The following is a 23,124-nucleotide window of genomic DNA, read 5'->3' as shown; positions in this document are numbered from 1 at the left end:
CTTTAATTAATGCATAACTAAGTTAAAGGGTACTTACAAAATATGCAGAGTTCCACATTAAATCTGATCATTATTGAGCATCCAAATTATTCATTGTTATGGCTGAAATAAAATGTACAGATTTCTTCACTGCAAAGTGATACTGCCCTATATCTGAGTATCGTAGGTCCCAAATGCTTACTCTGCGGCAACACCTATGTGGAGGCAGTACAAATACTTCCCAGCCATCATTTATCAGTCTCTGAGAGGGTGGACAGCTTTCCCCTTCTAACAAATGATGTCTGAGTGGATGAATGTGCTCTGTGTGCATTGCCAGGACATTATGTTAACAACGTTCAGGCTTTACTTCTTTTATCTGCAGCCTTCACAGGTATTAGAGAGGTTACAGTAACATGCGGTCTGTAAGCCACACCAGCAATCCTTAATAAGGAGACCTTTACATTTATGGAGCTCTGAATCCACACTTTACCTTACTTGCTCCAGTATGTGAACTCCCATATATACTCTACAGTTGTTTCTGTATAAGCCTTTTTTGTTAGCAGGTAATCATTTAGAAAGTCATTTTTTAAAGTGGTGTAAAACATACAATACAGGTGACAGTTTTAAGCGAGAAAACTAATATTTTCTATAAGCTTGTTACGGCAGCAATCCAATGGATAGGCACATGCAGTCAAACTTTAAAGATCTGAAAAAAAAGTTACAGTGACAGAATTGTTAAAGCAATTTTAAATTCAGTTTTTTAATTTAAAATAATAAACATTATAACAATAAACATTAAATAAAATAATGAACATCTTATACTTACCTGCTCTGTAATGGTATTGCACACAGTGGCCTTGAAACTCCTCTTCTGAGTCCCCTGCCAGTGCTGGCAGCTCCTCCTCTTCTCCATCTTCTCTGAAAGCAAACCACTTGCTATGGGGACAAATGGGAGGGCTCGATTCCAATCTGGGCCGTGTGTGTCTATACACACACACAGCATGGCTATAGACATATAGTGTGGCTTGTCCCCACCCCCTGCTACCTCCTCACAGCATTTGATTGAGAGCAGGAGCCAATGGCTCCCAGTGCTGCCTCTGTCCCTGTGAGCAGAGGGAGAGAGGAGAGGAGAGATGTGGCCAGGTACAGTACTGGTACAGTTGAGGACTCAGGACCTCAGAGCACACACAGTCAGGCACACAGCATTTCCTGCATTCTTCCGGTGCCTCCAAAAAACAGTCTATGGATTTCTTTTTGGGGTTTTATTCAGAACAGTGACCTGGGATAGGGGGAGGGAGCATGGAACATCCCAAAAACTGTAGTATGGAATAAATCGAGGACTCCTCAATTTCTGTCTGCATTTCACAGAACTGCTGGCTACACTTCACACACTGAATATCCCACAGGATCTCTATGTTGACAGTGACCTGTACTCCTTCCAAAGTTTAAAAGCTACACACAGTCACCAACTGCTTAGCAATAGGGTCACTTACTCACTTACCATGGGATCATTGGTTGTCTTCTGCCAATATCCACCAGGATCTTCCTAGTGAGGGAGATGTAGTCTCACACGACATTCTGACAGCTTGACTCTTCCCACTAGATTCCTTCTGGCTCTCTAGTGAGCTTCTCCAAACCCCACTTTATCTTTTGTTCTTAGCTTGTGAATAGGCCCTCCCCCAGCTAGGCCTAGCTGGTACCTCAGTGTCCTCACAGATCCTTCAAGAAAACTACCCCAGGGGGCAGATCATCTACACAGGGGATCTCCTCCAGCAGGGCTGGATCGAGGAACACTCTGCTGCCCAGGCCTCAGACCATTTATGGGCTTTCTCTCCACCTTCTGGGCACACCTCCCCAGGGATAGGCTAGAGTGCCATTAATATTCAGGCTGCTTGTTCTGTCCTTCTTCCCACTATTCTTTTAGAGTCCTCTAGAAGACAGAGGAAAGTAAGAGAACAGCAGTCTGTGAAACACTGAGCAGCCCTAGATAATCAACCCCAATCCACTAATTACGTTCAGGCTAGCTAAATTTTCCCTCAAGCCTAAACTATGCTTGGAGGGTGCTACAAACTTAATGCAGGGAATGCAATAGGGAAAAAAAAGTTTTAGTTTTTGATACCACTTTAAGGATTGCTGGTTCTGTCATTTTCTTATTACATTGAATGGGACTTAATTTCCACAGTTGGTCGATGGAAACCCCAATAAGTCTGCCGTGGGAAATCGTAGTCAGCCCCAAATGTAAGTGTGACAAAGGCATAAGTATTCACGCTTTTTGCCATTAGACTTGTCCACCCTTTTGTGTTGTTACAACTTGGATATAAAAGTAAGTAGGATGTAATTCATTGGAATTAAAATTAGTTTATTTAGGATCCTTTGTCATAGTCAGTAATTACAAATAAGAATTAAAGCTGTTGAATCTTGATACCCTTCGCACACCTGTGTGTTTTGATTCATGGAACATGTGGTGCGTTTCAAATGCTTTTTGCATTTTCTGTTCATTTTACAGTTCTTGCCATTCATCCCTAGATAGCATACATTTTGCTGGAAAAGCACCAAAGATGCAACAAGTAGGATTTTTTTCAGCACTCCACAACACTCCTAAAATTCAAAGGTGTGAACAGCATAAGTCTTCACGCCTTTGCTGTGAACTAACTCTGTTGCTTTCAAAAGTCACATTATTAGTTGAATAAGTTCACCTGTGTGCAATTAAATTGTCACAAGATCTCAAAATAAATACATCTGTTTCTTAAGGCTCCAGGTTTTGGTAGAGGACATTTTTTGAGCAAACAACATCATGGTGACCAAGGAGCTATCAAAACAAGTCCAGGATAAAGTTCTGGAAAAACATCAGTCATAGCTAAATTATTTAAAATAAACATCCCTTAGTGCTGTTAAATCCATTATTTAAAAAAAAAAAAAAAAAAAGGATAAATATGACACAATCATTGTTCCTACGCGGGGCTGCCCACCTAAACTAGTATAGATGTCTTTAGTCAAAAAACCAGCCAAGAAGGGATTGGTATTTCTGAAGGATGTGGAAGACACAAGGAAATAGTTCTCAGGTCTGATGAGACCAAAAGTTAACGTTTTGGTCTTAGCACAAAACGCTTTTTGTCGTTTAAAGCCAGGTCTGATTGATCTGACAGCTTCCCTTGCTGCCCCCAAAGCTGCTATGCATCTAGTGACTTTCTTTTGATTGCTCTTTGAATAGCCTTACACATACCCCACCTGCTCCTGATGCTGTCTGGGTTTCTGGGGACCAGAATCATTCAGGAGCAGATAATATAAGTAAAGTTGTGCCCTGACATGTTAGACCAGCTCCCCTCAACCTTTTTTTTACCCCAGAGGAACCCATGAATTAATTTTCAAGGTCTCAAGAAACCCCTGCTAAAAATGATCATAGCTACAGCCCATTATGGTACATTAGCCTGATCAGTAATTTGAAGAAAGTTTTTTAAAAAGTAAATGTATTATCGCATATGTAGAAAATGTCACACCTGTGCCTTATACAACAAAACTATTTTCGTAATAATCATGAAATGAAAATTAATGTTCATAAAAGAAGCCCAGACCCTTAAAGCAGAACTTCACTCTCTCAATCAACATGGACTATTTTGAATCCGTATGCTGCTAGCATTAGTAAATAGATAGGAAATAAAATGTTCATTTTTAATATTTTGTTGAGAATCCTTTACTGCCAATGACTGCCTGAAGTCTGTAAACCATGGACATTACCAAAGACCAAAGGGTTTCCTCCTTTCTGATGCTTTGCCAGGCTCTAACTGCAGCTATCTTCAGTTGTTCTGTGTTTGTGGGTCTTTCTGCCTTTAGTTTTGCCTTCAGCAAGTGAAATGCATGCTCAATTGGGTTGAGATCAGGTGATTGACTTGGCCATTGCAGAATATTCCACTTCTTTTCTTTCAAAAGCTCCTGGGCTGCTTTTGCAGTGTGTTTTGGATCATTGTCCATCTGTGATTGACAGCAGCGGGAGCCAATGGACCTCGCTTGCTGTCTCAGTCAATGAGGAGGCAGAGACCCGGGACAGCCGAGGCTGTCATGCACATCAATGGATCACGATGGGACTCAGGTAAGTATTGAGGGGGGTTGGTGGCACTGCTGCACACGGAAGGTTTTTTACTTTCATGTATAGAATGCATGAAGGTAAAAAACCTTGAGCCTTTAGAACCAGTGTAAGCAAGAGTTAAATCTGCCATTGCTCATAGATTACCTAGCAACTTAATCCTGGTTTTCTTTAACTAATTCCTCTCTAGAGCAATTTTTTCATTTTTGCACACGTTAAAATCTGCATTTGTTTGAAAGCAGAGGCCTTGTGGAATAACTATGTAGTAGTTGCATTTTTGTTTATGTTGCAAGATATTTGCACAATTGTTTATCAAGGAAATTTGTTGTTTTTCAGGAAAAAAAATGCAGTAAAGTAAATTTTATTACACTCAAACACAATTTATTCCCCATTTTTGGTACAATATAAAAGATGAGGTAGTGTAGAGTAATTAGATACCAAATACTGTACGTGAAGCCTCAAAACTGTATGCACCTGCAAAATAGTGAAACATTGTGGTATCCAATTCTATTAATAGACAAATGATGGTCCTAGAATTGCTGGCTTATTCACTGCAAAATATAACATGTGGTGCAGGTGAGGTTTGCATTTCCTATTAAAACCTATTTTCTTCCCTTCCTGTTTTTTGTTTTATTTTTGCTATCACAAGGGGCTAAAAAGGCCTATGTGATAATATTGGTCCATTAGATTCCCAGTGTTTCCCCTGCCATCCACTGCAGCTAACTTATCACAGATTATGCTTGAACCACAGTGCCTCACCCTGTAAAAGTGATCAGGCGGCTATACAGACGCCCGATCATTTTTACTTGGAAGCTGGCTGAACAAAACAAACACAAGCTCATGATGTAGCTGCATCCTTGAGCTTGTGTTAGGCCCCTTTCACACGGGCAAGCTCTGTCTACTCAGTGAGGGATCTGTCCACTGATCCCTGTTGCACGGACACAGCCCGCTCTGATCCGATCTGCTAGATGGATAGTGAACGAATCCCCATCTGTCTGTTCTCAGTGAATCGGATTGGAAGCAGGCGGGTGTAAGTGGGCACATATCCGTTTATATCTGCCGCTACCAGCTACCATACAGGGCAATGAATGGTCCGATGGTCTGAAAAACGGACAGGCTGATCCGATTGGTCCACCTGTGTGAAAAGGGGCCTTACACCCTTCACTTTCTAGTTGTATTGCTGAAATAGTTTAAAGTAAACAAGTCATTTGGGAAATAGTGGGTTTGTCATTACTGACCTTCTGAAAATGCATTTAGCCTGGCTGTTATGGTGACTCACTAGATCAAAAACCTAGGGAGTCTCCTAGAATTGGTATGATAGTCTCTGAAGACTGGAAACCCATAGTTGGTATTCCAATTGAGAAAGTCAGAATAAAGTCGGAACTCCTTAAATACATGCTTGATTTATGACCATGATTCAAATAGAGGGTCACCAAGACAACCATGTAATGCGAATTTTAGGGGTTAACAATGGCAGCCTCTATATTTCTCTCCTTAAGGATCCACATGTAAATCTGAAAAAAATATTAATAGACTTTAGTCTCCCTTGAAAAAAAATATAGATTTTCTTTGCCACTTCACTCGTCACGTCCACACTTGTCATGTGCCACTTTCCTTCGTCCATTGCTCATATAAAATATTTATTGTATCTACAGTGAAGGAAATAAGTATTTGATCCCCTGCTGATTTTGAATGTTTGCCCACTCGCAAAGAAATGATCGGTCTAAAAATCAAATGGTAGGTGTATTGTAACACTGAGAGACAGAATAGCAACAACAAATTCAAAAGAAATGCATGTCTAACAAATTATGCACTGATTTGCGTGTTCATGAGGGAAATAAATATTTGATCCCCTTCACAGAACATGACTTAGTACTTGGTGGCAAATCCCTTGTTGGCAATCAAAGAGGTCAGATGTTTACTGTAGTTGGCCACCAGGTTATGCACACATCTCAGGAGGGATTTTGGCCCACTCCTCTTGGCAGATCCTCTCCAAGTCATTAAGGTTTGGTGGCTGACGTTTGGCAACTTGAACTTCCAGCTCCGTCCACAGATTTTCAATCGGATTAAGGTCTGGAGACTGGCTAGGTCACTCCAGGACCTTAATGTGCTTCTTCTTGAGCCACTCCTTTGTTGCCTTGGCCGTGTGTTTTGGGTCATTGGAACACCCATCCATGACCCATTTTCAACGCCCTGGCTGAGGGAAGAAGGTTCTCACCCAAGATTTGACGGTGCATTGCCCCGTCCATTGTCCCTTTGATGCGGTGCAGTTGTCCTGTCCCCTTAGCAGAAAACACCCCAAAGCAGAATGTTTCCACCACCATGTTTGACAGTTGGGATGGTGTTCTTGGGGTCATAGGCAGCATTCCTCCTCCTCCTTCCTCTTTCTAGCCAGAAATCCTGCTGAATGATAGGGGATCAAATACTTATTTCCCTCATGAACATGCAAATCAGTGCATAATTTGTTAGACATGCATTTCTTTTACATTTTTTGTTGCTATTCTGTCTCTCAGTATTACAATACACCTACCATTCGATTTTTAGGCTGATCATTTCTTTGTGAGTGGTTAAACATTCAAAATCAGCAGGGGATCAAATACTTATTTCCTTCAGTGTAACTGGCATGTACAAGCTGCTCGGACTGACCTTGTTTAACATTAGGGAACTATCACGTGTGTAAACATAACGTAAAGCACAGACACTTCTGACTCTTGGGGGTACTTTTTTTTCCCCCCTCTGTCGGTACTCAAATGCCAAACAGCACATCTTCTGTGGCTTATTGGAAGCGATGCAAATTTTACCACCTCGTTCAAAAGCAACTTTTTCAATTGAAACAGACAGTGTCAACGTTTGATCCATCACTTTTTACAAGCAGCCCTTTGTCTGCACGCAAAGAGCCATTCCTCTAAATGAAGTGCACAACTTTGCCCCCAGAGCCATAAATCAGAATGTGATCTGACTACTGCGCTGCCAGATACGATTACTTGACTTAAACTCTGCTGAAGGAACTGGCCCACTGAGGCCTGAAGCAGAGTGCTAGTGATTAATCGTCTGTTTTTGTTCATGCTGGCTTCTGTTTTGAGCATACTGGAAAGCAATATTCTCAAACAAGATCGATTCTCAGTTGTCACTGCGATGGGTGAGGTTGCTTTCGGCTAATGTTCATGGTGTCAATTCTGTCTCTTTTACAGCTGGCTGAAGAGCTGCAGAGCAAGCCCCTGAACAGCGAGATTAGAGAACTGCTAAAGCTGCTGTCAAAACCGAATTTCAAGGTGAGGACATGTTACACCTGTGGGATAGATTCTGAGTGTCCATTTGCTGTGAATTAAGCAGAAAACAGGGATTGTTTATGTGGAAACAAGAACCAAACTCTTCGAGGTACTGTATGTACTTTTAAGGGAGTTTGAAATGTCTTTTTATTTTTTCATCCCAGAAAATATACAGTTGACGGACTGTAAAAAAGTAAATTATGGTGTTGTGACAATTTGCAGTGACTAGGAAAGACTGTCCATTTTGAACATTTATGAGCATGATGTGTGGGGTCACCTGAGGTAAATCTGAGATGTAACTCTCTTTGGATGGTTAAATCTCAACTAGGGTACAAGGTCACCTGTATGAAAGCCTGGATATCTCCATAGGCCTACAGGGAGAGGCTGAGTGAATCTTAGTAGTCTTTTGAAAGTGACCCTGTTGCCATGTTTAAAAGCCTGCCAACCCCTGTAAATAAATAAGGGAAATACTTACCTATCCAGCAGATGGTGTGTTAAATTTTAGCACTCTTACAGAACTCCATGTGCTGCTGCTATTTGACACTTTCAGGTTCAATAAATAGCATGTCCTATTGATCCCTACATCACTGAAGGACACGTTCGTGATGTTGGGGTCACCAGGAGGAACTACAGCCCCTCATAGGGGGTGTGAGTGATGTGTTTTCAAAGATGTGTTGCATGTACAGTGTATTGCTTGCAATACAAATTACAAGCTGTCTGTATAATTGTTGTATGATCTCCTTTAGCTTTAACTAAACCAGTAGTTATCAGCCTTTGAGCTAAAGGGGGTCACAAATGTGGCCCCCGACATCACCAAAGGGCCACATGTAATGTTTAATGTATGTTATGCTTGAGAGGACTCTCTGAAACTGCAGAGCGAATAGAGGAAAGGAGGATCAGAGAGTGGGGACATGCATACATTTTTGGCTGAGGACATGCTGCAGAAGACTATTTGAAAAGGGGAATGTTATATGAGGCTAGAAGAGATCAATGCTATTACCCTAATCAATGCTCCCACTACTGACCACTGAAGTCCATCTTAATGGGCTGCAGATTGGGCACCAGGGAACTAAAAAAGTTGCTACTTGGGTGGTCCTAGTGGGTCAGCCACTTCCAGCCCAACTTCCTTTGAATGAAAACCCAAAGAACCCGAGCGGAAAATTGGCAGTTAACAGCATACAGGGTACATACCACTCAAGGCTGACCTGCCAGAAATCCCATGTGGTGGGTGTTTCTGAGTGCCTGCTTGGTCCGCAACCATGATTAGTGAACATGAGGAAAAGAAGTAGCAGCACTCCAATATGCAGACTTCTTTATTATTCAATCCATGAAGACAGCAATACATGGTTCTGGGAATATCAGACACATTTCACACGCATTTCTTTAGTGCTCATTAGGTGCTTATTCATCAACAGGAAAATTGCCGGTTGCACAGCATCTGCATCCAGTCAGCTGCAGCCGCTGTTCTGACATTATGGCAGGTGCCGACTTTGGCTGTCAGAATACAAAAGTCACAGCAGGATATTCCTTCATGGATGGGGGAGATTCCTTTAGATTATTTTCGTTCAGCTCTCAGATTGAACAAAAATAAGCTGTGTGTGTATAACCAGCTTTAGCTATCCAGTCAGTTTCAGGCAGGCCCTTTTGCTACAAAATTGTTGGTAGATTTCCCGCCATTTTCTTAAGTCTTGGCTTGCACCAAACATTTCTTGTTAATGATTTCTTTATGATCCAATTATCACTAGTGATGCTGTCACGTAGTGGTGAACGCATACGTAGGCCATGCCCACATATGTAAATGGTGTTCAAACCACACACGTGATGTATCGCCACGAACGTCAGAGCAAGAGCAATAATTCTCGCACTAGACCTCCTCTGTAACTTTACACTGCTAACCTGTAGAAATTTTTAAAGCATCACCTTTGGAGATTTTTAAGTACCGCAGTTTCGCACCATTCCACGAGCGTGCGCAATTTTAAAGCGTGGCATGTCAGGTGTCTATTTACTCGCCTTAACATCCTCTTTCATATTTTACAATAAAATTGGGGTATATATTGTTTTTTTTTGTTTTTTTTAATCAAAGTGTATTTTTTTCCAAAAAAATATATTTTCATTTTTAAAAACTGCACATTTTGGTTTCAGTTTTTGGCCAAGTGCATTTTGAAGTTTTGGTTTCGGCACCAGAATTTTCCTTTTGGTGCACCACTAGTAGGCATGCTGCTCAGGTGTCCACAAATCTTTGGCCATATAGTATGGCTGGAACTCAAGTAAGACCTTTCGTCGGAAGTCCCTAAAAGATTTAAGAGCTTTTTTTTTACCTTGTAAAACGCCTCATACTTTTGTCTCACCCATCAGCTTACATAGCAGGCAGAAGCCTGAACTCGGCATTCAGCTATTATGGGGCAGCGCAGTAAAATAAATGCTTTTAGGGTAAATACACCTCTAAATTAAAAAAAAAAATAGTTTATTCTAAAAGAAAACTGAGTGATGTGAAGATTATATTTATATCTCTGCCCAGAGCTGTTCTGTAAAAGTTAAAATTCTAATGTACCATACAGAGATAGACTGGACACTTGATATTGAAAATAGAATGAATTATCCCCTGAAACTTTAACTTTTTTTCCCTCCTGTGTCTCAATAGAATATGAGGGATTTTTTGGAGAACTGACCTTTAATTGTGTACCCCATTATTTATAGGTGTGTAACCCAAGCTTTTATTGTAGTAATCTCCCTGTCCATGTGAGACTGAAGTTTTTCTGATAAATGACATTTTCTGGGCATTTAGACCTCTTGTTTGTGCGGCAAGGCAGTACAATCATTGTGTTTCCCTGTGAAATAATAAAAGTTAAGTGTATTTTATTGCTGGTGTTTATGTAAACTATTAAAATGCCATTTAAAAAAATATCTGGTTACAAACAATTTATTGTGATTTTAATGGGGAATAAGCAAAGGAAGCAAGCTGCACTGAATGGTAATGTATTTTACTTAACTGAAATAAAACAACCATATTTATCTGGTGTTTGTACACAATGAGTTAAAAAAATGGCTCAGCGTTCAGTTAAAAGTCATAGTGCATTAGGCTGCATACAGATCCTAGAAAGCTCTTGAAGAAATCGGGCGATTTCAAGTTAGTTGTTTGCCTAAGAAGCATTTTGGAAGGATAGTTTGTACAAAAGATTAGTCATAGAGAGACATCGCCATGAAGAAGATCTATCGCCAAAAATAAAAAGACAGCTTGTTACAACTCTTACCCTGTGCACATAGCACTTGTCACCATCTAAATCAATGCAGGGGTTGCTGAGCTGTGATGTCTGATAGCTAGCTTGCCCTCTTAGCTATCTGACAACACAGATCAACTGAGACGGAGTACCAGCTCAGCTCAGGAGAAGAGGGGGTACGACAAGTAGAGAACACACAGGGCCTCTGAGAGGCCCTCCACATCTCCATCTTCCAAGCTGCCGGACAGAACATTGCTGTGCGGCAGCTTGCTATTCAGAGAGGAAGAATAGGGCTTTCATTCACAAAGACACAATCTGACAATAGGATAAACCAGTTACTACACTAGGCTGTCTTGGACTAGTGTAGTATCTGGCTTGTGCTATTGTCAGATTGCGTTTTTGTGAATCAAAAGCTGCAGTCATTCACAACATAAACTGACAGTTTTCAGTGTCTCCCTGCACTGAATAGCAGGCTTCAGCTCTGGACTCTGTGTAAACTAGAGAGGAGAGATAAGGAGACAGCAGCTGAATGGAGAGGGGGTGGGGATCAGTGCTGGCTTTATCTCCTACCCATGAAAACGCCCATATTTTAGGCTTCAGGAGGGGTGGAGCTACAGCCAGCAATGATAGAAAAGAAAGATGTATTTTTTTTAACATCTTAGCTCAGACTTTAATGGGGACAAGTGTTATGTGCCCAGGACCCCTGTGGTATTTACCTGGCTTGTCTTTCCTTTTGGTGATAGATCTTTAAGGATCAATTGGTAATGTAGACTTTTTTTGTTATAGTTTTTCCTTCAAGAAAACAATCTTTTTACAGCCATTTGGTTTTAGGATGAATAAATGATATGCATGTGCATTTCTTGTGTCTGGAAAAATATTTTCTGGCATTGTCGCATATCTATTTTATTGAACAGACAATTTTTTAAAAGACAATAAGCAGTAATTTTTGGCTTTAAAGATATAATTAGCCTTAATACCACCAAAGTGTCTCAAATCATAATCAGTGCGTGTAATACAACACGTAACTGTCAGAGACTGTAGGCATGCTTCAGGAGATGTTCAGAGACTGCAGGCATTGTAAAGGAGACCATCAGAGGCTACAGACATGCTACAGGAGACGGTCAGAGGCTGCAGGCATTCTACAGGAGACGGTCAGAGGCTGCAGGCATTCTACAGGAGACGGTCAGAGGCTGCAGGCATTCTACAGGAGACGGTCAGAGGCTGCAGGCATTCTACAGGAGACGGTCAGAGGCTGCAGGCATTCTACAGGAGACGGTCAGAGGCTGCAGGCATTCTACAGGAGACGGTCAGAGGCTGCAGGCATTCTACAGGAGACGGTCAGAGGCTGCAGGCATTCTACAGGAGACGGTCAGAGGCTGCAGGCATGCTATAGGAGACGGTCAGAGGCTGCAGACATTGTGAAGGAGACCATCAGAGGCTGCAGGCATGCTACAGGAGACGGTCAGAGGCTGCAGGCATTCTACAGGAGATGTTCAGAGGCTGCAGGCATTGTAATGGAGACCATCAGAGGCTGCAAACATTCTACAGGAGATGGTCAGAGGCTGCAAACATTCTACAGGAGATGGTCAGAGGCTGCAGGCATTCTAAAGGAGATGGGCAGAGGCTGCGGGCATTCTACAGGAGATGGTCACAGGCTGCAGGCATTCTACAGGAGATGATCAGAGGCTGCAGGCATTCTACAGGAGATGATCAGAGGCTGCAGGCATTCTACAGATTTTCAAGAGTCTGCAGGCATTCTACAGGAGATTTTCAAGAGTATGCAGGCTTGCTATAATAGATGGTCAGAGACTGCATGCATGCTAGAGGAGCAGCTGAAACCTTAAAACCTACTACTAGATAGCACAGTCCCTTTACAAATCAGTACCCCCATATTTGAGCTACCTTCAAAGCCCATGAAACGTGACTGTCCCCATATCTGATATTTCCTAAGGCAAGAATCATTATAAAAAGTGGAATATATAGAAAATATAGATACTTAAAAGGGAAATAGAAATGAACAGTAGAGAAAAGAAGCTAGCATGGAAAACACTGGTTGCTGGTGCCTGAAAGCTTCTCAGCAAGTACCAAAGGTATTGGGTTTCCAAAGTCTACTGTGCATGCCTAGCTTAACTACTTCTTTACCCTGCCAATTCTGACATCTCTCTCCTACATGTAAAAATCCTAATTTTTTTTGCTAGAAAATTTCTTTGAACCTCCAAACATTACATATTTTTTTTTAGCAGAGGCCCAAGATGGTGGGTTTTTCAATTTTGTATGTCACATGGTATTTGCGCAGTGAATTTTCAAACACATTTTTTTGGGAAATGTAATGAATTTTAGTGTACACAAACACAATATAATACTAAATTGTTTGGTAAAATCTAAAAGATGACGTTAGGCTGTGTAAAGAGATACAGAACATGTAACATTTTAAAATTGCATACGCCTGTAGGACGGAACCAGCCTACGTATGCGTTCACCTTTGTGCATGAGCACAGGGGGACGGGGGCACATTTTAATTATTTATTTTATTACTTTTTTAATATTTTTATACTGTCTTTGTAATTTTTTAATCCCTTTGATTGCCATCACTGTAAACATCCCTTGTGATAACAATAAGCAGTGACAGGTACTCGTTACTGAAAAATCTTGGCTTTGTTAGAACCCAGATCTCTCCATTACCCTTAAAAGCATCTGATCACACAAAGATCGTTGTGACCAGATGCTTTCCCAAGCCAAAGATGGCATTGTTGACGTTTGGAGAAACTGGAAGTGACAAAATATTAATTGTTTCTGGTTTCTAATACTATAGAGATGACCGGCGATGTTCAGTCTCTGTTCAGGTCTATGATAAGGTGATTACATTGGCTTCAGTCTCGGGCTCCCCTATTGCACCGGAGAACGGCAGGAGGGGGCACCCTTCCCGCCACTTGTAAAAGCAATCCAGGGGCTAATTATCCGATAGGATTGCTTTTAAATTACAGGGCATTGCTGGCTTAAATAAAAGATACCAGGATGATGCCTGTAGCTGTAGGCATCACCGCGATATCTTCACTTTACGTCCAGGATGTCATACAACGTCCTATGGGCGGCAAGTGGTTAAAGATTGAATTAACTGAAAATAGTGCACTGCTTTTATTGTGATAGATCTGCAAATATAAAATGTGAATATAATAAAAGTGAATGTGTGAGGATAAAAGTATGATGGCCTTCTTTCAGATTCATAATTCTGAGTATTGGCTTGAGTATTGCGTTCACATAAAAAGGCCAGTCATCTAGCTCTTTCAGAGGTCAATTGTGGTGACCACCATGTTTAAAAAAAAAAACAAAATTTGGCTGAATTGTGCTTTTCACCACCTGTGTTCTGTAACAAGTGGGGGATCTGTGGCCAGCTTCTCCTTTGGCACCTTCTTCTAAATGAATCGGCTTTCTCTTTTATAAAACTCTAAAAATACAGTTTCTTTCGCTGCTAATGGGGAATAAGGTCCGGTGATACAATACAGCTGGTTGCAGCCTCGCTGATTGTATGCCGTGCATCACTATCAGTGTAGAAAATGGTTTACACTATGCGAGTGTGAGTTACGACTCTCCAGAACAAGACGTGTGGTAAGAAATAGCGAAGCGCATCTTTCCTGCTATTTCCTCCGCTCTGCCCAGATACACTCCAAAACTTCAAATAATCCTAATAAAAAAAATCATGATTCCTTGAATGGGATTTGAATGATCCATTAAACATATGTGGAGAGCACGGAAGACATGGTGATTCAATTCACAGATCTCACCGTTCTGCCAGAGAGGTCAGGAATACATCGGGGCTCTGTATATTTCAGCCCTCTATCTGTGAAGAGGTTAGAGAGCGTGTCCTTTGTTGTAAGGGAACCGCGGATTTTATATCCCTCTGGCAGCTTCATCTAATGCAGACAGGTCTTAGAAGTAACTAGTCTGCCTTCTGTTACTTGCCTGATTTACTTTCACTTATTTTGGATGATAGTTGAAATAATCCATCCAGCTGGAGCAGTAGACCATAAAATGCACTATTTAAATCAGAGGTCACAGTTCAGCGGAGTATGAGGTCTGTGAATATGTGCTAAACATAACTGAAGATATGACTGATTTCTGGATGAAGGTGTCTGTTTTACCTGGAATAGGATTAAGAAGCAACAAGTAAAATCATTCTGCGGGCTGCTAATTCTATTCAAGGTGCATTGCAAATCTACCCAAGTCTACCTCATTGACTTTATTTCTTTTTTATTATTTGTTGGAAGGGCATGCCAATTTTTTAATGGCAAATTCTCTTTTTTTGGCCTAAGCCAGCCATACACCAGCAGAATTTTATTTGAAAGATTTTTTTGAAATTGTTCATTGATGCCCTCATCAAGTCAACTCATTTTGTTTGGGAGTCCTTAAAATTTTGTCCAGACTTGCTACTTAACTGGAATCCTGGACATAATAAATAATATGTATGATTTTTACAGAATGAAAACCACATTCACAGTTACAATTTTGTTCTTTTAAGAAGAAATTTCCGTGCTGCTCCTTAGAAATTTTCTCATCACTACAGCCAAAAAGAAACCTTGATTTGACCCAAGTTACAACAGGGTTCTCAGGCAAGGTTTCATGTGACCCTAGGGTTCCCCCAGAGGTTGCCTGTGGTTTCTTGAGCAATAAACAGTTTCTGCCTCTCACATAATTTCCCACTGACAAAAATGATCTTTTTAGTTATCTGCAAGGGAGGCATTTTTCCCACTGACCACAAGTGTAAGGAGCATTCTTCCCATTGACCATCATACCAATGTATCATAAGTTGTAAATATAGTAAGTTTTATCAGGGTTTCACTGAGACCAGAAAGTTTTTTTCAAGACTAAGCTTGCTTGAAAAATCTCCTTATATGTTGTGATTGCCGCTTGCCTGGCGGCTATTTCTTTCCAGAACTTTCTTTATTCCCTGCATGCTTTTCAGTTCTCCTCTACTGTTGACCTTTGATGTTTAACCCCTTCGCGCCTAAGGGCAAAAGAAATGTTAATGCCAAAGCACACTTTTGCAACTTTGATCTGTTAGTAAAACCGTACATATCATCACAACTACTTTGCGCATCCAGGTGGATTATACCTTGTTTTTTTTCAGGACAAATTGGGCTTTCATTTGGTGGTAAATGGTAATGGATATCTCCTGATTTTTTTTATTACCAAAGGAATACTGGCCCAAAATACACTGCTCAAACAAAATAAAGGAACACTTTGAAAACACATATCTCAATGGGGAAAAAATCTCATGCTGGATATCTATACTGATATAGACTGGGTAATGTGTTAGGAACGTAAGGATGCCCTATCGTTTGATGGAAATGAAAATGATCAACCTACAGAGGACTGAATTCAAAGACACCCCAAAATCAAAGTGAAAAAATGATGCAGCAGGCAAGTCCATTTTGCTGAAATTTGGTTGCAGCAACTTAAAATGTACTCAGTAGTTTGTATGGCCCCTATGTGATTGTATGCATGCCTGAAAATGTTGAGCCATGCACCTAATGAGACGATGGATGGTGTCCTGGGGTATTTCCTCCTAAATTTGGGCCAGGGCATCACTGAGCTCCTGGACAGTCTGAGGTGCAACCTGGCAGCGTCGGATGGACTGTAAGATGATATTCTAGAGGTGTTCTATTGGATTTAGGACAGGCGAGCATGGGGGGCCATTCAATGGTATCAATTCCTTCATCTTCTGGGAACTACCTGCATACTCTCGCCACATGAGGCCGGGCATTGTCGTGCACCAGAAGGAACACAGGATCCACTGCACCAGCATAGGGTCTGACAATGGGTCCAAAGATTTCATCCCTGTACCTAATGACAGTCATGGTGCCATTGTCTAGCCTGTAGAGGTCTGTGTATCCCTCCATGGATATGCCTCCCCAGACCATCACTGACCCACCACCAAAATGGTCATGCTAAACAATGTTACAGGCAGCGTAGTGTTCTCCACAGCTTCTCCAGACCCTTTCACGTGTGTCACATGTGCTCAGAGTGAACCTGCTCTCATCTGTGAAAAGCACAGGGCGCACATGCCAATTCTGGTGTTCAATGGCAAATGCCAATCGAGCTCTATGGTGCCAGGCAGTGAGCACAGGGCCCACTAGAGGACGTTGGGTCCTCAGGCCACCCTCTTGAAGTTTGTTTCTGATTGTGTGGTCAGAGACATTCACATCAGTGGCCTGCTGTAGGTCATTTTGTGGGGCTCTGGCAATGTTCATCCTGTTCCTATTTGCAAAAAGGATCATATACTCATCCTGCTGATGGTTTAAGGACCTTCTGCGGCCATGTCCAGCTCTCCTAGAGTAACTGCCTGTCTCCTGGAATCTCCTCCATGCTCTTGAGACTGTGCTGGGAGACACAGCAAACCTTCTGGCAATGGCACGTATTGATGTGCCATCCTGGAGGAGTTGGACTGCCTGTGCAACCTCTGTAGTGTCCAGGTATCGCCTTATGCTACCATTAGTGACACTGACCCTAGCCATATGCAAAACTAGTGAAAAGCAGTCAGAAAAGATGAGTAGGGAAAAAAATTTCAGTGGCTTCCACCTGTAAAACCATTCCTTTTTTGGGGGTCGTCTCATTGTTGCCCATCTAGTGCACCTGTTGTTAATTTCATTAACACCAAAGCAGCTGAAACTGATTAACAACCCCCTCCACTACTTAACTGACCAGATCAATATCCCAGGAGTTTAATTGACTTGATGCTATATTCTGATTAAAAAGTGTTCCTTTAATTTTTTTGAACAGTGTAGTAGAAAAAAATATATATTTTTTAAATTTAGCTCTGTTTCTTACTACTACCATAACCTACCACCAAGAACAACCCAAAATAAATTCTCCTACTCCTGACGATCGCAGCTATACTACATTTGTGTATGTTAGTTGTTGTTGCCCGAAAACAATAGTGCATAATTAGCTTTTTTTTTATCCTACCTGAAACACACTGATACTAATCAAAATAAAAAAATGAAAAATTGAAGAACAAACACCTGCCCAAAAAAATACTGACCCTGACCCAAAACACTAACTCTGGAAATGACTAGTTTGATCTAGGTATTGTTTTGTATTTTTCATTTTTTTTTTTTACACACAGTTGTTTTTTTCCCTCTCTGCAAGGAAAGAGAGAGATATACTGTATCTCTCTCCTCCATTCAGTGAGAAAAAAACATGGGGGTGAGCTTCACAGTGACTGATCACTGTGATGGCCAATCAGAGGCTATCACAGCAATCAGGTGACCCAGTATTAGGAGTTCCCGGTCGTTCATACGGGACTCGTTGCTCTCAGTGAGACCCCAGTCTCTGTGCTGGGAGTGCAGCATGCTTACAGCACAAAGACATACACAGATATGCAACACCACAAAAAAAGCCCAGTCCAGTGGGGTCGCATATTTGCGTATGCTCGGCACAAAGGAGTTAAGGACTACATATCCCATGGTACCTTGCTGTTTGCAAGCAGTGATTCCTATACTGACTGCTCCTCATGAAACTCCTCCTCTCAGGTCCTCTGTAGCTCAGAAGGCAGGCTGTAAAAATGCACAGTTGAAATAAAAAGTGAAGCTGAGTTACTTGCCAAATGATTAATTTTTAGTTGTTGAGTCTGGATATTTATGCAGCTCTGGCAGGAAGGCAGAGTTGGGCTGACTTTTTTTTTTTTTTGCAACTGCTGTTACATGCAGCATGGTCATCTCCCTGCCTCCCTCCTCTGGTTGGACAATGAAGGGGCAGCAACAGGCTGATGAGTCTTAATGCTGTTCTCAAAATTTATGCAAGTAACATATCTGATTGGCTCCTAGGTTTTTTTTTCTTTCCCTCTACCAGTCTTAGTGCTGTTGAAAAAAGCGTTACAGATGACTGATATTTTATTTATTTTAGGTACTTATGTAGTGAATATATAACATTGCATATGTATTTTACATTCACATCAGTCCCTGCCCACGAAGAGCTTCAATCTAAGATCCTTAAAACACATTCATACAAACGCATTCTAGGGGCAGTTTGGACAGGAGCCAATTAACCTACCCACGTGTCTTTGGAGTGTTGGAGGAAGCCAGAGAACCTGGAGGAAAACCACAGGCACAGGGAGAACATGCAAAATCCAGGCAGGTAGTGCTGTGGTTGGGATTCAAACCAATGACCCGAGTACTGCTAGGCAGAAGTGCTAACCATTTAGCCACTGTGGCCTTCACACGTACATGAGCTTAGTGAACATGCGATTCCAAAACCATGGGCATTAATATGCTGTGGTTGGGATTCAGACAACTCTAGTGCTGCCAGTCTGAAGCGCTTTCTACCTAGCCACTGTGCTGCCTATCAAGACAGATTTACATCCTGACACTAGTACATTTAAAAATGAATTTCATGATGTTTTAATAAATATTTAACTCCAGCAATTGAATTTTTATATCTGCCTGAAGTTTATCTATACTCTTCTAAAAATACCTCTAGGTATCTGCAATCCTTTTTCCCGTTCCTCTGCTATCATTACCTTTGGTAAGGAGTCTACTTCCTGACAGCCCTAAACTGCTGGAACTTGTAGTCCCCAATAGTCAGCCACATGCAGCATACACCAATTTTAAACATTCAGCTGGAATCTGGTTTTCCATGAATAAAAGTTTCTTGTGCTCCACATTTCTAATGGTATACTATGCTATAAAGCTACCTTTTTATTGATCTCTTTTAAGCGTATGTTTTTTACTGGGCTGCAAAAGTATGATTGGCTGCTTGTGAATCCTAAGTATTTTCACACATCGTTCTTCTGCATCTTTTGGTTTGATGTGAGCATTGCAAAATTATATAGATGCATCTTTAAAAAGCGGCATGCAAAGAAATCACATGTGCTTGTAATATAAACATTTTACTGCTTTGCTTCCAGAATATTTTAAATGGTATTCTTTTTTTTTTTTTATTTTTTATGAATTTGTTTTACGGATAATTCACCAAAATGTTGGAAAAAAAAAATATAAAAAATATTTATCAGACAGTCACTAGGCAGCAGAGGCACTACTTTGGCCTGGTGGTTAGAAGGAAAGGTTGTTCGTACGATTGAAACCTTCCAAAGAGGTTCTTCTTTTCCTATTCATAGTATAGTTTGGTTACCTGGAATATCTCATCCCTCAAAATTCTGGGGTTCATCTTCTCTGTGTTTATAGTTTTGATATGTCATAAATCTTTTTTGTCCTGTTAGGCACCGTTCAGTTCGGTCACCTGTCCATAGAATGTTGTTCCAAAACTGTGAAGGCTTTTTTAGATGTTGTTTGGCAAACTCTAATCTGGCCTTCCTGTTTTTGAGGCTCACCAATGGTTTACATCTTGTGGTGAACCCTCTGTATTCACTTTGGTGAAGTCTTCTCTTGATTGTTGACTTTGACACACATACACCTACCTCCTGGAGAGTGTTCTTGATCTGGCCAACTGTTGTGAAGGGTGTTTTCTTCACCAGGGAAAGAATTCTTCGGTCATCCACCACAGTTGTTTTCCGTGGTCTTCCGGGTCTCTTGGTGTTGCTGAGCTCATCGGTGCGTTCCTTCTTTTTAAGAATGTTCCAAACAGTTGTTTTGGCCACGCCTAATGTTTTTGCTATCTCTCTGATTGGTTTGTTTTGTTTTTTCAGCCTAATGTTGGTTTGCTTCAATGATAGTGGATCTCATCTTGAGAGTTGACAGCAACAGATTCCAATGCAAATAGCACACTTGAAATTAACTCTGGACCTTTTATCTGCTCATTGTAATTGGGATAATGAGGGAATAACACACACCTGGCCATGGAACAGCTGAGAAGCCAATTGTCCCATTATTTTTGGTCCCTTAACAAGTGGGAGGCACATATGCAAACTGTTGTAATTCCTACACCGTTCACCAGATTTGGATGTATATACCCTCAAATTAAAGCTGACAGTCTGCAGTTAAAGCACATCTTGTTCGTTTCATTTCAAATCCATTGTGGTGGTGTATAGAGCCAAAAATGTTAGAATTGTGTCGATGTCCCAATATTTATGGACCTAACTGTATCTATGCAGTACCTTAATGTCTTTATCACATTTATATTTTATACAGCAAGCTTAGACCAGTTTACTAATGTTTCAGGACTATTTTTTAAAAGCTTACATTGCATGCTGTAGTTCATACATGTCCAGCTCTCAATCCAGTTAGCCAGCAAAGAGAGTCTGGTTTGTTAGAGAACATTAGTGAACAAACAGCATCATGAAGAATAAGGAACACACCAGACAGGTCAGGGATAAAGTTGCAGAGAAGTTTAAAGCAGAGTTAGGTTATAAAAAAAGTATCCCAAGCTTTGAACATCTCGTGGAGCACTGTTCAATCCATCATCCGAAAATGGAAGGAGTATGGCACAACTGCAAACCTACCAAGACATGGCCGTCCACCTAAACTGACAGGCCGGGCAAGGAGAGCATTCATCAGAGAAGCAGCCAAGAGGCCCATGGTAACGCTGGAGCAGCTGCAGAGATCCACAGCTCAGGTGGGAGAATCTGTCCACAGGACAGCTATTAGTCGTGCACTCCACAAATCTGGCCTTTATGGAAGAGTGGAAAGAAGAAAGCCATTGTTGAAAGAAAGCCATAAGAAGTCCCATTTGCAGTTTGCGAGAAGCCATGTGGGGGACACAGCAAACATGTGGGAGAAGGTGCTCTGGTCAGATGAGAGCAAAATTTAACTTTTTGACCTAAAAGCAAAAAGCTATGTGTGGTGGAAAACTAACACTGCACATCACCCAGAAGACACCATCACCACCGTGAAACATGGTGGTGGCAGCATCATGATGTGGGGATGCTTTTCTTCAGCAGGGACAGGAAGCTGGTCAGAGTTGATGGGAAGACGGATGGAACCAAATATAGGGCAATCTTAGAAGAAAACCTGTTAGAGCCTGCAAACGACATGAGACTGGGGCGGAGGTTCACCTTCCAGCAGGACAACAACCCTAAACATACAGCCAGAGCTACAATGGAATGGTTTAGATCAAAGCATATTCATGGGTTAGAATGGCCCAGTCAAAGTCCAGACCTAAATCCAATTGAGAATCTGTGGCAGGACTTGAAAATTGCTGTTCACAGACACTCTCCATCCAAGCTGACAGAGCTTGAGCTATTTTGCATAGAAGAATGGGCAAAAATCACACTCTCTAGATGTGCAAAGCTGGTAGCGACATCCCCAAAAAGACTTGCAGCTGTAATTGCAGCAAAAAGCAGTTCTACACAGTGTTGACTCGGGTTGGGGGTGAATATAAATGCAGGTCACCCTTGCCTTTGATATATTTATTCGTAAAAAATTTTTGAAACCATTTTTCATTTTCCTTCCACTTCATAAATGTCCATAAGTCCATTAACTAAGAGAAACATCAGCTGCAGCTATCCCCAGAGTATGCCGGCTCTGTGTGTGGGAAACAAGAAAGGCCTCTAAAAGGAGTAGAGCGCTCCAGTGCTTAGCCTGCCTTCTGATGCACCAACTTTTCCCCTGTGATGTCACATCTGCCTATGTGTGCATTCCAAGCTGGTCCAGGAACCTCTGGGCGTCTGACAGCACCCTGGCATCTCTCCATCCTTCCATCTATAGCTTAGGAGAGACACACAGTTGGACCCTATAGGACGGAAAGGAGTGATGGTGGCTCTTATATATGACAAGCAACCTTTTTAGCTTTGTTCTATGAGCGTATATCACCGATTTGGTTATTAAACAAATCTTTTAATGCTGCACTTAGTGGTGCCTCCCCCCTTTTTGTTTCTGGGTTCATTACACCCTGAGCTCTGAACTTAAAGTGTTACTAAACCCACAACCATGAAATCAGTCTGTATATGCAGTAAAGTAGGCTTGCTATACTCCCTGTGGAACCTAAGGGGTTAATTCTCCACATTGTGTAAAAAGAATGTTTGATCTTGTCTTCTCTGATCTTCTCCTTCTTCCATTGTCCCCTAAATATCTCCTAATAGAACAGAGGCTTGGAGTCACTCTGCACATGCTCAGTTTGGTGTGTATTGCTAGAGAGGGTTTTTTTTTTCCCTTTGGAGGGTGCATGTGATCAGCACAGGGCCAATCAGCAATGTCCAGCACTATCCAGACTGAGGTCTGGTGTCCTCCATCCTCCTACAGAAGAATATAAACTCCTCTTACAAGATTTAACCAGTGTTTGACTGGACACTGATAGAAGGCACAAGACTGCTCCAGCTGCTGATGAGAAAAGGTATTTAGTAGTTTATATTTACTAAAATAATTGCATTTCCATATTGTGTGTACTGCGGGAGACCAGATATAGTGAATGCAGGTTCCTGGGTTTAGTAACACTTTAAAGGGGGCATCAGTCTGGTGTGTATTGCTAGAGACTATGCAGTAAAGCATGCTTGTTATAATCACGGTGGAACCTAAGGGGTTAATCCTCTGCATTGTGTAAAAAGGATGTTTGATTCTGTGTTCTCTGATCCTCCCCTCCTTCTACTGTCCCTGGTCTACCTGCTGATAGAACAGAGCCTTGGGGGGCAAGCTGAGCATGCTCAGTCTGGTGTGTATTGCTAGTTTTTTTTTTTCTTGGGAGAGTGCAT

General features: G+C 41.4%; 1 protein-coding gene across 4 annotated transcripts in view; it reads left to right on the top strand.

The window, feature by feature from the left end:
* The window catches only part of MPP7 (MAGUK p55 scaffold protein 7), a 525,083-nt gene that overhangs the window by 301,391 nt on the left and 200,568 nt on the right, over positions 1–23,124 (top strand). For all 4 annotated transcript variants that reach the window (XM_089693824.1, XM_089693825.1, XM_089693827.1 and 1 more), the window contains one exon: positions 7,252–7,332. In XM_089693824.1, coding sequence (XP_089549950.1) covers positions 7,252–7,332 — 81 coding nt within the window. The remainder of the gene's footprint in view (positions 1–7,251; positions 7,333–23,124) is intronic.

The sequence above is a fragment of the Staurois parvus genome, unplaced genomic scaffold (assembly GCF_062004578.1).
Source record: "Staurois parvus isolate SC_StPar_1 unplaced genomic scaffold, SC_StPar_1.0 ptg000636l, whole genome shotgun sequence".
Classification (NCBI taxonomy): domain Eukaryota; kingdom Metazoa; phylum Chordata; class Amphibia; order Anura; family Ranidae; genus Staurois; species Staurois parvus.
The sequence above is the reverse complement of the archived record's forward strand: the minus strand, read 5'-3'. Positions and strand labels throughout refer to the sequence as shown.